Source organism: Sceloporus occidentalis, unplaced genomic scaffold (genome assembly GCF_023333645.1).
Source record: "Sceloporus occidentalis isolate IW3139 unplaced genomic scaffold, rSceOcc1.0.p SCAF_6, whole genome shotgun sequence".
Classification (NCBI taxonomy): domain Eukaryota; kingdom Metazoa; phylum Chordata; class Lepidosauria; order Squamata; family Phrynosomatidae; genus Sceloporus; species Sceloporus occidentalis.
The window spans coordinates 108,626,458-108,641,875 of NW_028316986.1; the positions used below are offsets into that span (position 1 = coordinate 108,626,458).

The following is a 15,418-nucleotide window of genomic DNA, read 5'->3' on the forward strand; positions in this document are numbered from 1 at the left end:
ACATATAGGTATAGATATCTTTATCCCTAATGCATATATATATATATACACACACACACACACACACACATATACACATTATCGATAAAGTTATATACTTAAATCTATACGTATATTTACAAAATATATCTACAAAATATATCTACAAAATATATACGAAAGCATATATATAATACACACATACACAGATGATATAGATATAGATATGAATGAGAGAGAGAGAATGAACTCTGTGATCTTGGCGAGTGTGGGCAAAGAGACTCAGGGCGGAAGTCTTCTTTGGGCGCCACTGCCCTCATGTGCGCAGGCGCCATCTGTGATCTTGGCGAGTGTGGGCAAAGTCAGGGCGGAAGTCCTCTTTGGACGCCACTACCCTCGTGTGCGCAGGCGCCATCTGTGAATTTGGCGAGTGTGGGCAAAGAGACTCAGGGCGGAAGTCCGCCACTGCCCTCGTGTGCGCAGGCGCCATCCCAGCGAGCCGTAAGCCCTCCTTCTTCTTACTCGGCGGGGGCGTCTGCGCATGCGTGGCGCGAGCGAGCCTTCCCTGGCCGTTGAGGGGACCCTGGTGGCGTTGAGGGGGCTTCAGTGGCCGCCCTCCGTCGGAGATGGGCTGACGGCGGCTCCCCTCGCTCCGCCCCTCGGCCCCTGCCCCGCTGATGGAGGATGGAGAGAGCCATGGAGCAGCTCAACCGCCTCACCCGCTCCCTCCGCCGCGCCCGCACCGTCGAGCTGCCCGAGGGTAGGAAGTGAAGCGGGTGGATGAGGATGGGGCTGCGGTGGAGGGAGGGAGGGAGGGAAGGGGCCCGGCTCTCCAGGGCAGGAAGGGCCCTTCCACTGTCAACCCTATTTAATAGTAATAATAATAATAATAATAAACTTTGCATGTAGCTATCGATTCTTCATTGATTATTGTCAATTGTCAACCCAGTTTTATTTATCTATTTTTATTTATTTATTATTTTTAATTATTTTAAAATTTTATTTTAATTTAGTTTTAATCATTAACACAGTTTTAATCACGTTTAATTATTAATGCGTTGATTATTGTTAATTACTCCATTAATTATTATTATTATTAATTAACATATAGAACTGGTTTAATTATTAACACAGCGTATTAATAATGCGCTTTGGCCTTATTGGGCTGCCATGTCTCCGGCCTATAATATAATATAATATAATATATGTAAAATATACACGTATATAATATTTATAAAATGTTATATATTTATTATGTGTGTGTGTGTGTGTATATATATATATTATTGATAGCCTTTTGGCTGAAGAGTGGGGTATAAATAATAATAATAATAATAATTAAAAGTGTGTGTGTGTATATATATATATATATATATACATATATGCTTTTGTAGATAGATATAGATATGTGTATGTGTTATGTAATCGTTTATGCATTTTTGTAAACCACCTTGATCCTTTGGAAAGGCAGTATATAAATAAAATTATTGTTATTGTTATTATTACTAATCCTGGGGATTTCTAGTTTGGTGAGGCACTCCAAATGCCTCCTAAAACTACAGATCCCAGGATCCATTAGCACCCGAAGTGGTGTCAGACTGCATTATTTCTGCAGCGCAGATGGGCCCAAGAGAGCATATTATACAAGCATCCCCATTATTCGAATGTTGTTATTGTTGTTGTTATTATTATATTTATATCCTGCCCTTTGCCCCCCAAACTGGGGCCGAGAGTGGCTTACATGATTAAAAACATAGAAAACACTTACATTGAAAAGAGAATTAAATTGTTACAGTATTAAAACAGATTGCATATAAAAGGATAAAATACAGTGAAAGAGCGAAAAGTGTTTCAAGCACGTTTCAAAGAATACAACACCTGTTTTCTTAAAACACCTTTTATCTATCTGCTAAACTTGAAGGGAGCCTTGCAGTCCTGTTCTGCAATTCCTGTTGGAAATCTGGTCAGATACAGGCTTGGTGTGTGGTTTGAGTGTTGGACTAAGGCCCTGGAGATCAGGGCTCAAATCCCTGCTTAGCCATAGAAACCCATTGGGTGACCTTGGGTGAGTTACACTCTCTCAGCCCCAGAAAACTGCTGTGATAGGCTTGCTTTAGGATCACCATAAGTCAGAAATGACTTGGAGGCACACAGCAACTAACAGCAACAAGCCTCAACCTGTACTTTCCTGTGATAATTTGCTCTTGTGGGCAGAGTGACCACAAATGAAATGTACTGTTGGTTCTCTAAAAAAGAGAGAGAGAGAGAGAGATCTGAATTTGCATAAAAATACAAAAATTACAGAATGTTCAATTAATCTAATTGAATTAACAGAAGGATAGGTAGATAAACTTTGTTCACACATGGAAAATCACTTTTGTTAATGGCTTTATAGGATGGTGCTATATTGGGTTGTGTTTCTATCTGTCTCTAATAGTGCAATAATCCAATTTCTTCTCAGACAATGAAACTGCTGTCTACACTTTAATGCCAATGGTAATGGCTGACCAACATAGGTGAGTCTTCATGTTCAGACTTGCAAAACACAAACAATCAAACACCACTTTCATTACATCTAAATAGATAATTTGAGAGCCAGCGTGATGTAGTGGTTGGAGTATTGGAGTGCGACTGTGGAGACCAGAGTACGATTCCCCCACTCAGCCATGGAAACCCACTCGGTGAACTTGGGCAAGTCACATACCCTCATCCCTAAAAAAACCCATGATAGGGTTGCCTTAGGGTCAGCATAACATGGGCCTGTTACAGACTGCCAAAATAAAGCTGCTTCGGGTCTCTTTGGAGGTATGCTATTTAAATGATGCATGGGTCCTAAGAGTCCAGAGGTTGCGCCAAAGCCACACTCCATTCCTAAGCATTGGAGTGCAGCTTTGGTGCAGCTTCCGGATTCTTAGGATGCATGCATCATTTAAACAGCATACCTCCAAAGAGACCCGAAGCAGCTTTATTTTGGCAGTCTGTAACAGGCCTTAGAAACATACAATCATAGAGTTGGAAGAGACCCCAAGGACCATCCCATCCAACCCCCTGCCATACAGGAACTCTCAATCAAAGCACTCCTGAAGGATGGCCATCCAGCCTCTGTTTAAAGACTTTCAAAAATAGGAAACTCCAACACTCTCTGATGGAGTGAAACTTGAAAGCAGAACAAGAAAAATAGTTAACCTAAAGAAATATTGGCTGGTATTTTACATTGGCTACTTAGTTGAATATATAGTGGGCCCTGCTATCCATTGGGGTTTGGTTTCAGAACACCCTGTGCATACCAAAATCCAAAGATGCTCAAATTCAATACACTGGCATAGTAAAATGGTGTCCCTTATATAAAATGCCAAAATCAAGTTTTACTTTTTGGAATTTACATTTTCTTGGAATATTTTCAATCCATGGATGCTCTCTGTAGATAAAACATCTAGATATGGAGGGCCAACTGTACTTATCTTCTCCTGGCCCATTTCCCTTCTCCCAAACCGAATTTACAAGGAAGCAGAGAGAAGGAGCTCTATGCTGCTGGTGATCAGGGTGTGAATGGATAATGTGAGTGAGGCTGTGATAAGGACATTCACTGGATCCTTCTGCTTTTCACAGCCTCACTTGATAGCAGGCTGCGTTGGAACCCATGCTCTGATAACCAGCAGAACAGACCTCCTCCTTTTCAAGCAGCTGGTACGTCATAAAAAGGTTGGAAGCAGTTACAATTGTGGCAGTAGTGCTATGATGATGTAGAGATTGTGAATACAGAGCAATTACACAAACATAATTTTAGGTTATGAATGCAGACTAGTGAATGCTAGTATGCTAGTGTATGTAACAGTAAGTAGCATTTATTTGCTATATTGCTTTTGCCTGATATACAAATAGTTCTTGATCTTTGGCGGTGTGCAGCCTCTGCGCCACGTGCACCTTTTGTTTGTTTGTTTTTGTGGTGCTCCAAAGGTTCTAGTTGAAGTTAACAAATCATATTTTTCCTTTTAAATAAGGTGTGCACGAACCTTTCCCATAAGTAGAATTATATTCCTGGAAGATTCCCAGAAATGTAATTCTGTTTGTAAACAAGATCCATGCCCCCCATGAGCTCTGGGATTGGCTAAGCCTTGTTTGTGACAATTACAGTTTATTTTAAAATTGGATGCTTTTTTATGCTAATAGTGACAGGCCTGAAAAATGTTGTGATGTAGTTATTTCTTGCTCAAGATCCACAAAACAATTGAAAAATGGAAAACGGAGCATTCTTGCTAATCTAATTTTTTTCTTTGTTTTAGATCTGTTTCTGAGTTGCTATCAAATTCAAAGTTCGATGTCAATTATGCATTTGGACGTGTGAAAAGGAGCTTGCTTCATATTGCTGCTAAGTAAGACAACGCTTGCCTTGAGGAAGGCAAAAGTCAAACCCTCTCTGAACAAATCTTGCCAAGAAAACCCATGATAGGATCACTTTACGATTTTCATAAGTCAGAAATGACTTGAAAGCACACAACAACAACAACAAGACAATTCTTAGAAGTCTCTTAATAGAGATTTGTGTTAGTTTTTCATATTTTTATTGAAGACACTTGCTTTTGGGGTTTTTTTTTTTTTGGTTGTTGAATGTGATGGGGAGTGATGGTGCACTGACCAGGTTGCAGGGTTTCCCCCCCTCTGTGATGGTAATTCATGTGATCCAAGCACACAAATTAGTACTATTACCGAAATGCATAGTCCTTCCATTATAGCTTTCCTTCCCATCACATTCAACATATTAGGCAAAATCATCAAATGTAAATGAATTTCTTCAACAGAGCATACCTTAAATACATTTATATGCTAAATTAAGATTGATCCATCTCCTTTTAATGTTTCAGTTAAGGTATAGTAAAGAATAAAGTACATTTGACTGGTTGCTGCAAAGGTCATCTTAGCTGTCTGATTATTTAAGAGACTTCCCAAAGACTTACTTTTTCAGATTTGTCTATGGTTTTGATTCTTCTGTAAGTTCTCCTTTTTTAATCAGCTTTTTTTTGGCTTATTGTTTAACATCTTTCTTTCTTTGCTCCCTCTCCCCAGCTGTGGATCAGTTGAATGTCTAGTTCTGCTGTTAAAGAAAGGTGCAAACCCTAACTATCAAGACATTTCAGGTTGCACTCCACTTCATTTGGCTGCTAGAAATGGGTAAGAGATGTGGGTATTATGTTCATCTTTTCCTGAAAGATTAGACAGATTGAGTAGTTACCAGGAATAGCTATTGTGCACCTTCTGATTCTTTAAGACTTGCACAAAAAGCTATGTAGAAGAGCTGTTGAAATGAAGGGAGGTTATGCAGTAGCCACTCTTGTTAGATTTCTACCATGGATTAAAATATGCCCAAATAATATATGAAGAGTAGCTTGAGGTATTTGGATGTCAAATTTCCATTTCAAAGAAAGTGTTAGAAAGTGCTTCTAGGCTTTTTATCTTTTTAAATAAGGAAGAAAATCATAGCTCAGTGTCTCATAGTTTGCCTTCCCCTCACAGTGATCATAGTACTAAATTGTAATAGTTTATCAATAGGGACTGTTTTGTTTTCTAAAAAAGAAAAAAAAATGGCCTGCATTGCAGTAAGCACTTGCATAAAGTAGTGTGTATGGAATTTCATTGCATGCACCTCTGAATAAGCATCCCTAAAGCCAGACTATTAATGGCTTTTGCAAAAAAGGAGTAAAAGGCAAAAATAAAAAGAGCCAATATAAAAGTATAGTGAAATAATAGTGAATGGTCAGATGTTTCAAAGGACAAAAGAGAGGAAGGGCCTTAATGGTTCAGTGGCAGAGTAAATGCTTAGTATATAAAAAGGTGTGGATTCAGTCCTTGTCATTTTCAGGCAAACTTGGGAAAGACTTTCTCCTACCTGACAAGCTAGATTGACTTTGCTATGGCAGCCTCTAGTACATTACTTCCCAGCTAACCAAGCAGAAAGCCTTTTCAGATGAACAGTGTTCTGCAGATCTCAGTGAGTCTGTTTTCCTATTTTACGTGTGGTATAGTGGTTTGAGCACTGGAATACAACTGGAGTCTGGGAAGCAGGGTTTGAATGCCATGCTCAGCCATAGGTATGTTACAGACTGCCCAGAAGGGGCAGTCTCGCACCGCTGCCAGTTGCTCCGCGAGGGAGCCGCAGCAGCCAAACCGCGCGGCTCCCTCGCGGAGCAAGAAGAAGCGCCAAAATGGCGCTTCTTCCTGGGTCCTGAAAGAGGCGCCGTAAGGTGCGAGGCACGCTCTCGCGGCATCACTTCCGGTGCGCGACGTCCGGACGCTGTGCATCCGCGACGTCAAAATGGCAGCGCCCATCTGTATAGGGCACCGCCATTTTGACGCACTCATTACATGTGGGGGCAAGGCACGTCAGGAAGTGCCGCCCCTCGCGTGTAATGACGGCGCCTCAAGGGGCCCGTCTGTAACGCGCCATAGAAACCTTGAGCAGGTCACTTTCTCATCCTCACTGGAAGGCATAGGGCAAGCCATCTCTGAAAAAAAAATTGTCAAGAAAACCCTGTGATAGGTTTGCTTGAGGGTTGCCATAAGTCAAACATGACTTGAAGGCACATAGCAACAAAGTGTACACCCACCAGTCTACTGAATGTCTGTGAGACTGGGAAGGGGTGAGGAAAGAGAAGGTAATACTAGTCTTGCCACAGGTGCTGTGTAGGATCGCCATAAGTCAGGAATGACTTGAAGCCACACATCGAACACTTAGACTGTAATGGTCTCTACTTTACACAATCCAGGTACCCTTAAAATATGTTAGTTAATCCTAGCTTGGGATGATAGCATTTATCTGATGCACCTGCACCAGCTTGGGAAGGCTGCTGTATATGACTTGCATGACAGTGTCTGTACTACAATATAGATGTGCATAGCACTGCATTGTTCCTGGGTCTTTGTATGCGGTAAGAGTGTAATTCTGTATCTTAGATCCATCAATTGTGCAACAAACCATGTGAAATAGATGTATATGTAGAGAATGAGGTCCTTGAAATTAATTTGTATATTTTTAGATAGAAAATAAAGTATAAAACAGGCTTTTGTATATGTGTACCTCATAGTTTGGTGTACCTAACTTGAAAATAGCTATGTATCTGTCACTGAGCAAGAGTGAGTGTGTGAGTGAAAGAGAAACAGGGATGGATTTGTGTGTTGGAGGAGTGCTTGTCTACTGTATCAGCCTAGTAAGTGTATGAGTGTATATTATATATATATATATATATATATATATATATATATATATAATATATATATATATATATATATATATATATACAGTGGTACCCCGGGATACGAATTGACCGCGTTACGAAATTTCCGGGGTACGAAAAAGTTAGATTTAAAAAAACTGTTCCGGGTAACGAAAGATTTTTCGGGTTACGAAATTAATTTCGGCGCGAAATTCAAATCGGAAGCGCGGCTAGCGGCTTTCCAGCGGCTTTCCAGCGCCTTTTCGGGTTGCGAAATTTATCGGGTTACGAACGGCGCCGCGGAACGAATTAATTTCGTAACCCGAGGTAGCACTGTATATATTATATATAAAGTGTATATTAGCAGCAGAAGATATTGGAGATTTGTAGTCTAACCTGTAGTTAATCCAACATTGATTCCACCTTTTCAAATTTAGGAAGGTGATTTAGTCCTTTCCTGAATCCATCATCCCTTTTCATTTCATAGCAGAGAATTACCAAACCATCAGTTCCCGCATCTTTGCTGTGCCTTCACACAGATGGTAGCAAGGATCCTGTCTGTTTTACTGTTTGGAGCAGGTGTTTCTGGGATCTACTAAAAAACAAGTGATGGGCTGGGAATGTAGCTACTAAGTATTACAGATAGGCCTAAAATGTATTGCATAACAGCTTTCAAATACACTTCATTTTTTTTAAAATTGTCCAAGTTGTTTTTGACCCAGTAACTAAATTATTAACTATTTTGTGTGGTTTTTTTCCCAAAGAGAACAGTTAAAATGGTTTCACAAAAATTGAACAACAGTTTAGTCAAGGCTTGTGGCGACCTCCCGGAGGGCTTTCTCTGTTGTCGCCCCTAGGCTCTGGAACGGCCTGCCGGATGAGATCCGTCAATTAACATCTTTGGGCAGCTTCAAAAAGGCTGTCAAGACGGATCTCTTCAGGCAGGCCTTCCCAGACTGAAATATCCCGGCCTCAGGATCTCAAGATTTCCCCCTCCTCAGTAATGTCTCCAAAGCCCCCTTTTCTTTAGAACTGAAGTTGCAGTGGTTTATAGGTTGGTATTATTTGTTTAATTTACTGTTATTTTAACTAGTTATTGTGGTTTTAAATTAGATATGTTGTTTAATAACTTTTTAAGGGGGGAGGGAAATATATTGTTTTTATGCTGTATGTTATTTTAATGTTGTAAACCGCCCGGATTGGTTCGCCACAGGGCGGTATATAAATAAAATTTATTATTATTATTATTATTATTATTATTATTATTATTATGAACCAGCCATAAGAAGCCTATAAGGAAGCCAACCCAGTATTGTCTTACTGTGCCTATAGCTGATATTTAATGTATTTTCTATGCAGCCAGAAGAAATGCATGAGCAAGTTACTAGAATACAGTGCCGATGTCAACATTTGCAATAATGAGGGGCTGACAGCAGTAAGTCCCGTAATCTTGTTTCTTTCATCTGATGCTTTAGTATTAAAGTATGTCTTTGTATAAACATTGCTAATCTTGTTTATTTTATTGTATGACCTTTTACTATTAGTCATCAGTACTTAATGGCAACAAGCCAATTTGTGTTCTGGAATTTTTTTGTGTTGACTGGTGGCTTTGAATTGTTATAGTACTGTTTGCTGAATTCCAGTATAATATATAGAAACTGTTCATGTGCCTTGGGCTTTACTTTTAAAGTACAATAAAACACTTGAGATGAGTTGTAATTAAAAATAATACCATGATCTGTGATGCTGTAATTATGTCCTTTGTGGCAAATGTTCTCCTCAACTAGTCTGATCAACTTCAATCTGATTTAGTAGGACTCTTGGGCTGAAACAGACCAGTAGTACTAAAAATTCAGGGCATGCATAAAAATTGCAGTTCAGTGCAACATACACGATTCAGTGTTTCTTTTTCCTTGTAGAAGGGAATTTATAGAAGGGACCAAGAAACTGACTTGAACAAGTCACTGTGTCAGTCTAACCTATTTCATATTGTATTGATGAAATGGTTTTTGGGGGAGGAATTGCCAAGTATGCCAACATGAGCTCCTTAGGGAAATGTGGAGTGCTAACTATAACTATATAATTAAACTATAACTAACTGTAACTTCAGTACCAACACCAAAACCCATCCCAGTAGTGCTCAGGGACTAGTTCCTCTGCTCCCCCAAATAATAATATTATACAGTGCATCCTTGCATTATGTGGCGGATCTGTTCTGGACCCCCCCCCCCCCGCATAAGGCAAATAGCGTGTATGCTTGAGCCCCATTGGATATAATGGGGCTTTTGCATGATGCGCGGTGCGGTAAGTGCGCCACTGGCACATGCGCCATTCATTCTCCCGTTACACTGCTTTCAGCATAAACTGAAAGCTGCATGTCGTGCCCATGTCGTAAGCGGGCACACTGTAATTAAAAGTTTACGTAATATAACAGTAACTTATTCCCTACCCACCCACCCCCACCACAGACAAATGCCATGATTCAAAGTATAATCAGTCAATACTATCAAGGACAAAAAATGCTAATCATGATAGAGTTGAGAACACATTTGGCTATCTGTATCCACAGATTCAACCAACCGTGCTTTGAAAATATTCACACACACACATCCAAAAAAACCAAACCTTGATTTTCCTACCTTATATAAAGGATGTCATTTTAATGTGTTACTGTATGGTTTGTATATAGACTTGAGCATCCATGGATTCTGGTATTCACAGGGGTCCTGGAACTAAACCCCAGTGGATACTGAGGGCTCACTGTATCATGTGGTTGAATAATGGCCCCTGTCTAGAATTTATGTGTGGCATATTTTATAAATGGATACCATGGAGTCTTGAAGATGTTTTCAGCTATTTCACCTCTGGCAAGGTGGAATTTATATGTTAGTTTCTCTAATAAGGCAAGGGTCCAAACTCTGTGTAACCAACAATTAATGGACAAACCTTGTAAATTCTTTCATGACCTTTCTATCTCTTCTTGCTGCATACAGCAAGGCAAATGTATGGTCTTCACACGGGGCATTTTCATTATCATAAATTTATAAGATCAGTAAAGTACTTGAAAATGTATACAGTCTGCCCTCCCCAAATGTGGGGGATCCGTTCCGGACCCCCTACGTGTGGGGAAAAGAGCGTATGCTCAAGCCCCATAGAAAATAATGGGGCACATGCTCGTGGTGGCGCACAGCATGAGTATGTGCCCCATTATTTTTGCCTGGGCTTACTTTCCGTGTGAGCTCAAAGCCGTGGAAGGCAAACCCGCCTATAAGGATTAAATTCTTGTAAATACAAAGCATATTAATACCTCTGTGTATATGTTCAGTCATCACTGTTTGTTTTTGTTTTGCCTTTTTTTCTGAAAATGTATTAATTGCTGGGTATGACCCTGTGACATCCTCTTTGACCCACTCTTTGTTCTTAGTGTCAAATGTTGTTTACTTTCTTTGGTTGTTGAGAGTTGTTTTTGATGTCAATATTTGTACCTAGATTCATTGGCTTGCTGTTAATGGCCGAACAGAATTGCTTCACGATCTTGTACAACATGTTACAAACGTAGATGTTGAAGATGCAATGGGGCAGACAGCACTTCATGTGGCATGCCAAAATGGTCACAAGACGGTAAGTCAATTAACATACCTTACATTCATCATAGATGTTAAGACATTGTACCAGTAATGCTAATGGTTTTGTGATAAAGACAATTTTTACTAGTTCCTGATTTTTGATGATAATGAAGAACAGTTACTTTTTCTTGTGGTGATGATAAATACTTTCTTTTCTATATAAAAATGTATTTAATTTTTAAAAAGCATCATATCTATCTACTATTAAAATATTTGTATTACACAGTATATGAGAAGATCTTTTAGGGACATGCCTTTACAAGGTGATTTCCAGTATATAAAATGTTACCTCACTGAAGTAGGCATGAGAATTCCCAAAAACTGTAGAGTCTTACTAGAATTCATTTATTAATAAAAAATGCTTGTAATGCAGCCACTCACTCACAAACCGCAAGGTTGCGAGTTCAGTACCAGCAAAAGGGCTGAAGCTCAACTCAGGCTTGTATCCTTCCAAGGTGGCTAAAATGAGTACCCAGCTTGTTGGAGGCAATTAGCTTACACTTGGTAAACAGCTTTAGTGCACTGATAAGCAGTACAGAAATGTACTTGCTATTGCTGTATAATAAATAAAGCATAATAAATTCTAAAACAGTTAAAATTATTTTTTTGCTTATGTAACACAGAAGCACTCTATATCTTTTAAGAGAAAGTGTCATGAAACAAAGGGTTTACTAGTGTTGCTGATGTTGTAGTAGACTATGCATTATATATGATGCTTTTGCTGTGATGTTCTTTCATATGAACGTTTTACAAAAGTTAATAAAAGTTAATAGACTCTTAGACTAGATCATTTATAAACATGTGGGATGAAGTATCTAGAATCAGTTAGAGAATGTAATTATGTACATATATCCCAACTAGCCTACCATATATACTCGACTACAAAACGAGAAATTTTGGCCCAAAAAGTGACCCAAAAAACCCTGAGTAGACTTATACATGGGACACTACGGTAATAGGCTTGCCCCTGAAGCTTCTTCTGCAGCCCGGCTGTCTCCTGAAGGGACAGCCAGGCTGGGGAAAATCCTGGGAGCAAATGCTGCTTCTCCCTGCTTTCCCCCAGTCCGTGTGTCTTGCAGAGGCTGGAGGACACTGGGATTGGGGGGGGGGGGAATCCTGGGAGCAGATGCTTGCTCTCTGCTTTTCCCCAGTCCCTGTGTCTTGCAAAGGCTGGAGGACTCTGGGATTGGAGGGAGTCCTGGGAGCAAACGCTTGCTCCCTGCTTTTCTCCAGTCCTTGTGGCCTGTGAAGGGACAGACGAGCTACAGAGGAGGAGGAAGAGCGAGCACTAGGCTCTGAAGTTTCCTCCCCAGCTCAGCTGTCTCCCAAAGGGACAGCTAGGCTGCAGAGGGGAAGGAAGGGTACTGAGGCCCAAATAATAATAATAATAATAATAATAATAATAATAATTTGTATCCCGCCTCTCCCTGTATTGGATCGAGGCAGGTAACAACAAACATTAGAACAATAAAAATAAAACACAACAAACCATAAGTAAAAACATAGCAAAACATAAAATCCAATTCTCTATCTCCCTCCCACCTTAAAATACCATTAAAAACGACAGTTCCCAACTGCAGAGTGAACTTTCCGAGGAGGTCAATTTGGGAATGCCTGCTAGAAGAGATCCGTTTTTATTGCCTTCTTAAAGCCCTCCAAAGATGTTATAAGGCGGATCTCCTCTGGCAGGTCATTCCAGATTTTTGAAGCGGCAACAGAAAATGTCCTCTGGGAAGTTGTTACCAGTCTGGTTTTCTTAGACTGCAAGAGATTATACCCTTGACTTATCTGGGGGTCATATCAAAATTCCTGATTTTGGCCCCAAAACCTGCCCTCGACTTACACATGGCGTCCACTTATACACGAGTATATACAGTAATTACCTCTCTATAATTCATGTGTTGTCTCTTGAGCTCAATATGGGTTACATAGTAGCAAACCATTGCCATAAATCTTTAAAATGTATAATGGTGAGACATACAAAAACGACTTGTTACATATTGTTGGTTTTTTAAAATACTGTACCTTTTGCTACTCTACTCAGAGAAAGAGAAGAGTTAAAATATACTACTTACATTGACCTATGGATAAGTCGACCCAGCTTTTTCGGTGTCAATTTTTTGACAAAAAAATCTAGACTTATGCATGAATATATACAGTACTTCATTCTTTTTATTTTCTCCTTTCAAAAAGACAGTTCAGTGTCTTTTAGACAGTGGTGCAGATATTAATCGGCCTAATGTTTCAGGAGCAACTCCACTCTACTTTGCTTGCAGGTATGGCTTTATTTCTTCTTTTCTGAATAGTAACTCCAGCCATAAATTGAGTCTACTACCCCATGACGTATTCTGTAACCCATTGCCCTTCTCTGATGATTTTAATTGAATATTTTTAACAGAGCTAACAGAGACTGGTCACGGAAGGGAGCAGGGACATCAATCAGCTGCTTTTTGATAAATGGGAATTGGGGAATCGGGCCAGGAGTCACTGTGTAGTTAGATAACTACTATGGTTACTTCTCCAGTAGATTCCAAAAAGCAATGTACCCAGGGCCCTTTGCACTACAGTGTTAGGCTATGATTCTACTTTGGAAATAATAGTTTAATCCTGAGATTTGTAATTTAGGAAGGAACACTTAAAATTCCTAGCCAGGGAACTCTAGTGCCTCATCAAGTTACAAATTATAGGCTTCCACAGGCTGCAGCCATGGCAGTTAAAGTAGAATTCTAGTGCTATAATTGTGTAGTATGAAAGTGCAACAGGTTTACAGTCATCCCTCCATATTTGCGGATTTGATTATTCGTGGCTTTGATATTTGCGGATTTGATTATTCACAGATGTCATTAATATGTTCTCTATAGGACTGACTAGGTCCTCCAGTGCAACTCTGTGGTCAACTTTAACTAAAAGTTGCACTGAAAGACCATTTGTAGCTACTCCAGTGCCATTCTATGGTCAGTGTATGTTGGACATTCACCACAGAGTTGCACTGGAGGACCTCTCAGGTAAAAACAGTGTTTTTGTTATTTGCTGTTTTTCTATATTCACGGGGGTCTTGTTCCCCTAACCCTAGCGAATATGGAGGGACAACTAAAGCAGTTTATCAGGTTTAATTAAAAATACAAGCAAAGGGGGGAGCAACTAAGGGCCAATACAGACACCCTTAAAGGAGTGGCTTGACGCCACCCCTTTGAGCACTGGATCGGGGCTGCAGCAACCACATGCTGCAGCCCAAATCCACATTTTTTTCATCCCAAAATGAAGTAGCAATATACCGCTCCTTTTTGGGGCAGGAAAGAACACCCTTTCCGCTGCCGCCATAGCTCCTCTGCACTCCTGCAGTGTGTGGAGTCTGAACGCTGCACGGCCAGAGCATTGCAATGCTGCCTTCCATCTGGTGGGGTGGACAGCATGGCGCTGACTTGGGGGCAGCGTCGGGGCAAACATCATCTAAACGCCACGCCCCCACAGCAGCTGAAATCAGTGGGTCCTGCCAAAGGTGTACAATTGAAAATGCACACACACGCACACACACATACATAGAGGGATGGAATGAATAATTAAATAAAGTTTTACAAACAAGTTGTCTAGGTAGAATACAAAAACAACAACAATATAATATAAAACAAATGTACCTTTAATTACAGTTAGATCTCTCTATTGTCAGGCTTGCCATCCTCAGATTGGAGCATCTGCAGATAGCTCTGCCCTGTTCTCATCAATGGAACTGTGTGTATGCTGCTGCACCAACACAGTCGGGCACCCGTCACACCAACATTGACTATAATAGGACTTCTAACACAGTTCATTTACCCAGTGACTAGGGCCTGGAACAGACAGGCCAAATAAAGTGGCTTCTGGCCACTTTGAAGGTGTGCCGATTAGATGGCACACACCTCAAAAGTGACCGGAAGCCACGCTGAGGCTGTGCTCTCGTCCTTTGGATCACAGCAAAAAGGAGCCATGAAAATCTGGCTCTTGAAAGCACCTGTTGGCCCAGCAGGCACAGCCCACATTGGGAATGGGCTATGTGGTTGGTGGGGTTCAGACTTGCTCTAGCCCAAGCGGACTTGGATCGCTCTTTCCAGCCTGTCTGCTCCGGCCCTTATACTTGGAGGCTACTTCAGACATTTTGTAGTAGTAGTTTAAAGGAGAAAAGGGAACATTTTGTTGTTACATATTTATAAAAGCTATTCTGCTAGCAGCGAAGGAGATGGCAGGTAGCAGAACAGGTCTTATATAGCTCTTTTGTCTTCTCCATGTTTCATACAGCCATGGCCAAAGAGACACCGCACAGATCCTTTTGTTGAGAGGGGCCAAGTATTTGCCAGACAAAAATGGAGTTACTCCACTTGATCTCTGTGTACAGGTATAAAATGACTAAAGGTTTGCTTGTGTTACTTAAAACCACAGTCTCTTATCACTGTAACTTCTTTCTGTCTGATGGAAGGTGTCATTTTCTGTTGCGTGGAGGTGTGGTTGGATGAATAACTGAGCCCTCTTTCTGTGCAAAGGAAAATGGTGTATCACTGTCTCCTTGGACTTTCCATCTGCCCAAAGAAATTGTGATTTTGATGCAGGGATAAGTATAACCATGGTGTCGCA

The 15,418-nt window shown here is 40.5% G+C and overlaps 1 protein-coding gene across 6 annotated transcripts in view; it reads left to right on the forward strand.

Moving 5' to 3' along the window:
- The first annotated feature begins 539 nt into the window (after positions 1-539).
- The window catches only part of HACE1 (HECT domain and ankyrin repeat containing E3 ubiquitin protein ligase 1), a 62,973-nt gene continuing 48,094 nt past the window's right edge, over positions 540-15,418 (forward strand). For 2 of the 6 annotated variants that reach the window (XM_089530677.1, XM_089530676.1), the window contains exons 1-8: positions 540-739; positions 2,441-2,495; positions 4,263-4,352; positions 5,044-5,148; positions 8,547-8,622; positions 10,677-10,808; positions 13,007-13,089; positions 15,086-15,182. In XM_089530677.1, coding sequence (XP_089386803.1) covers positions 664-739; positions 2,441-2,495; positions 4,263-4,352; positions 5,044-5,148; positions 8,547-8,622; positions 10,677-10,808; positions 13,007-13,089; positions 15,086-15,182 — 714 coding nt within the window. In that variant the 5' untranslated portion in view covers positions 540-663. Of the gene's footprint in view, positions 740-2,440; positions 2,496-4,262; positions 4,353-5,043; positions 5,149-8,546; positions 8,623-10,676; positions 10,809-13,006; positions 13,090-15,085; positions 15,183-15,418 lie in introns of those variants that run through there. The other 4 variants (XR_016281766.1, XM_089530674.1, XR_016281767.1 and 1 more) reach the window with 3 other exon arrangements.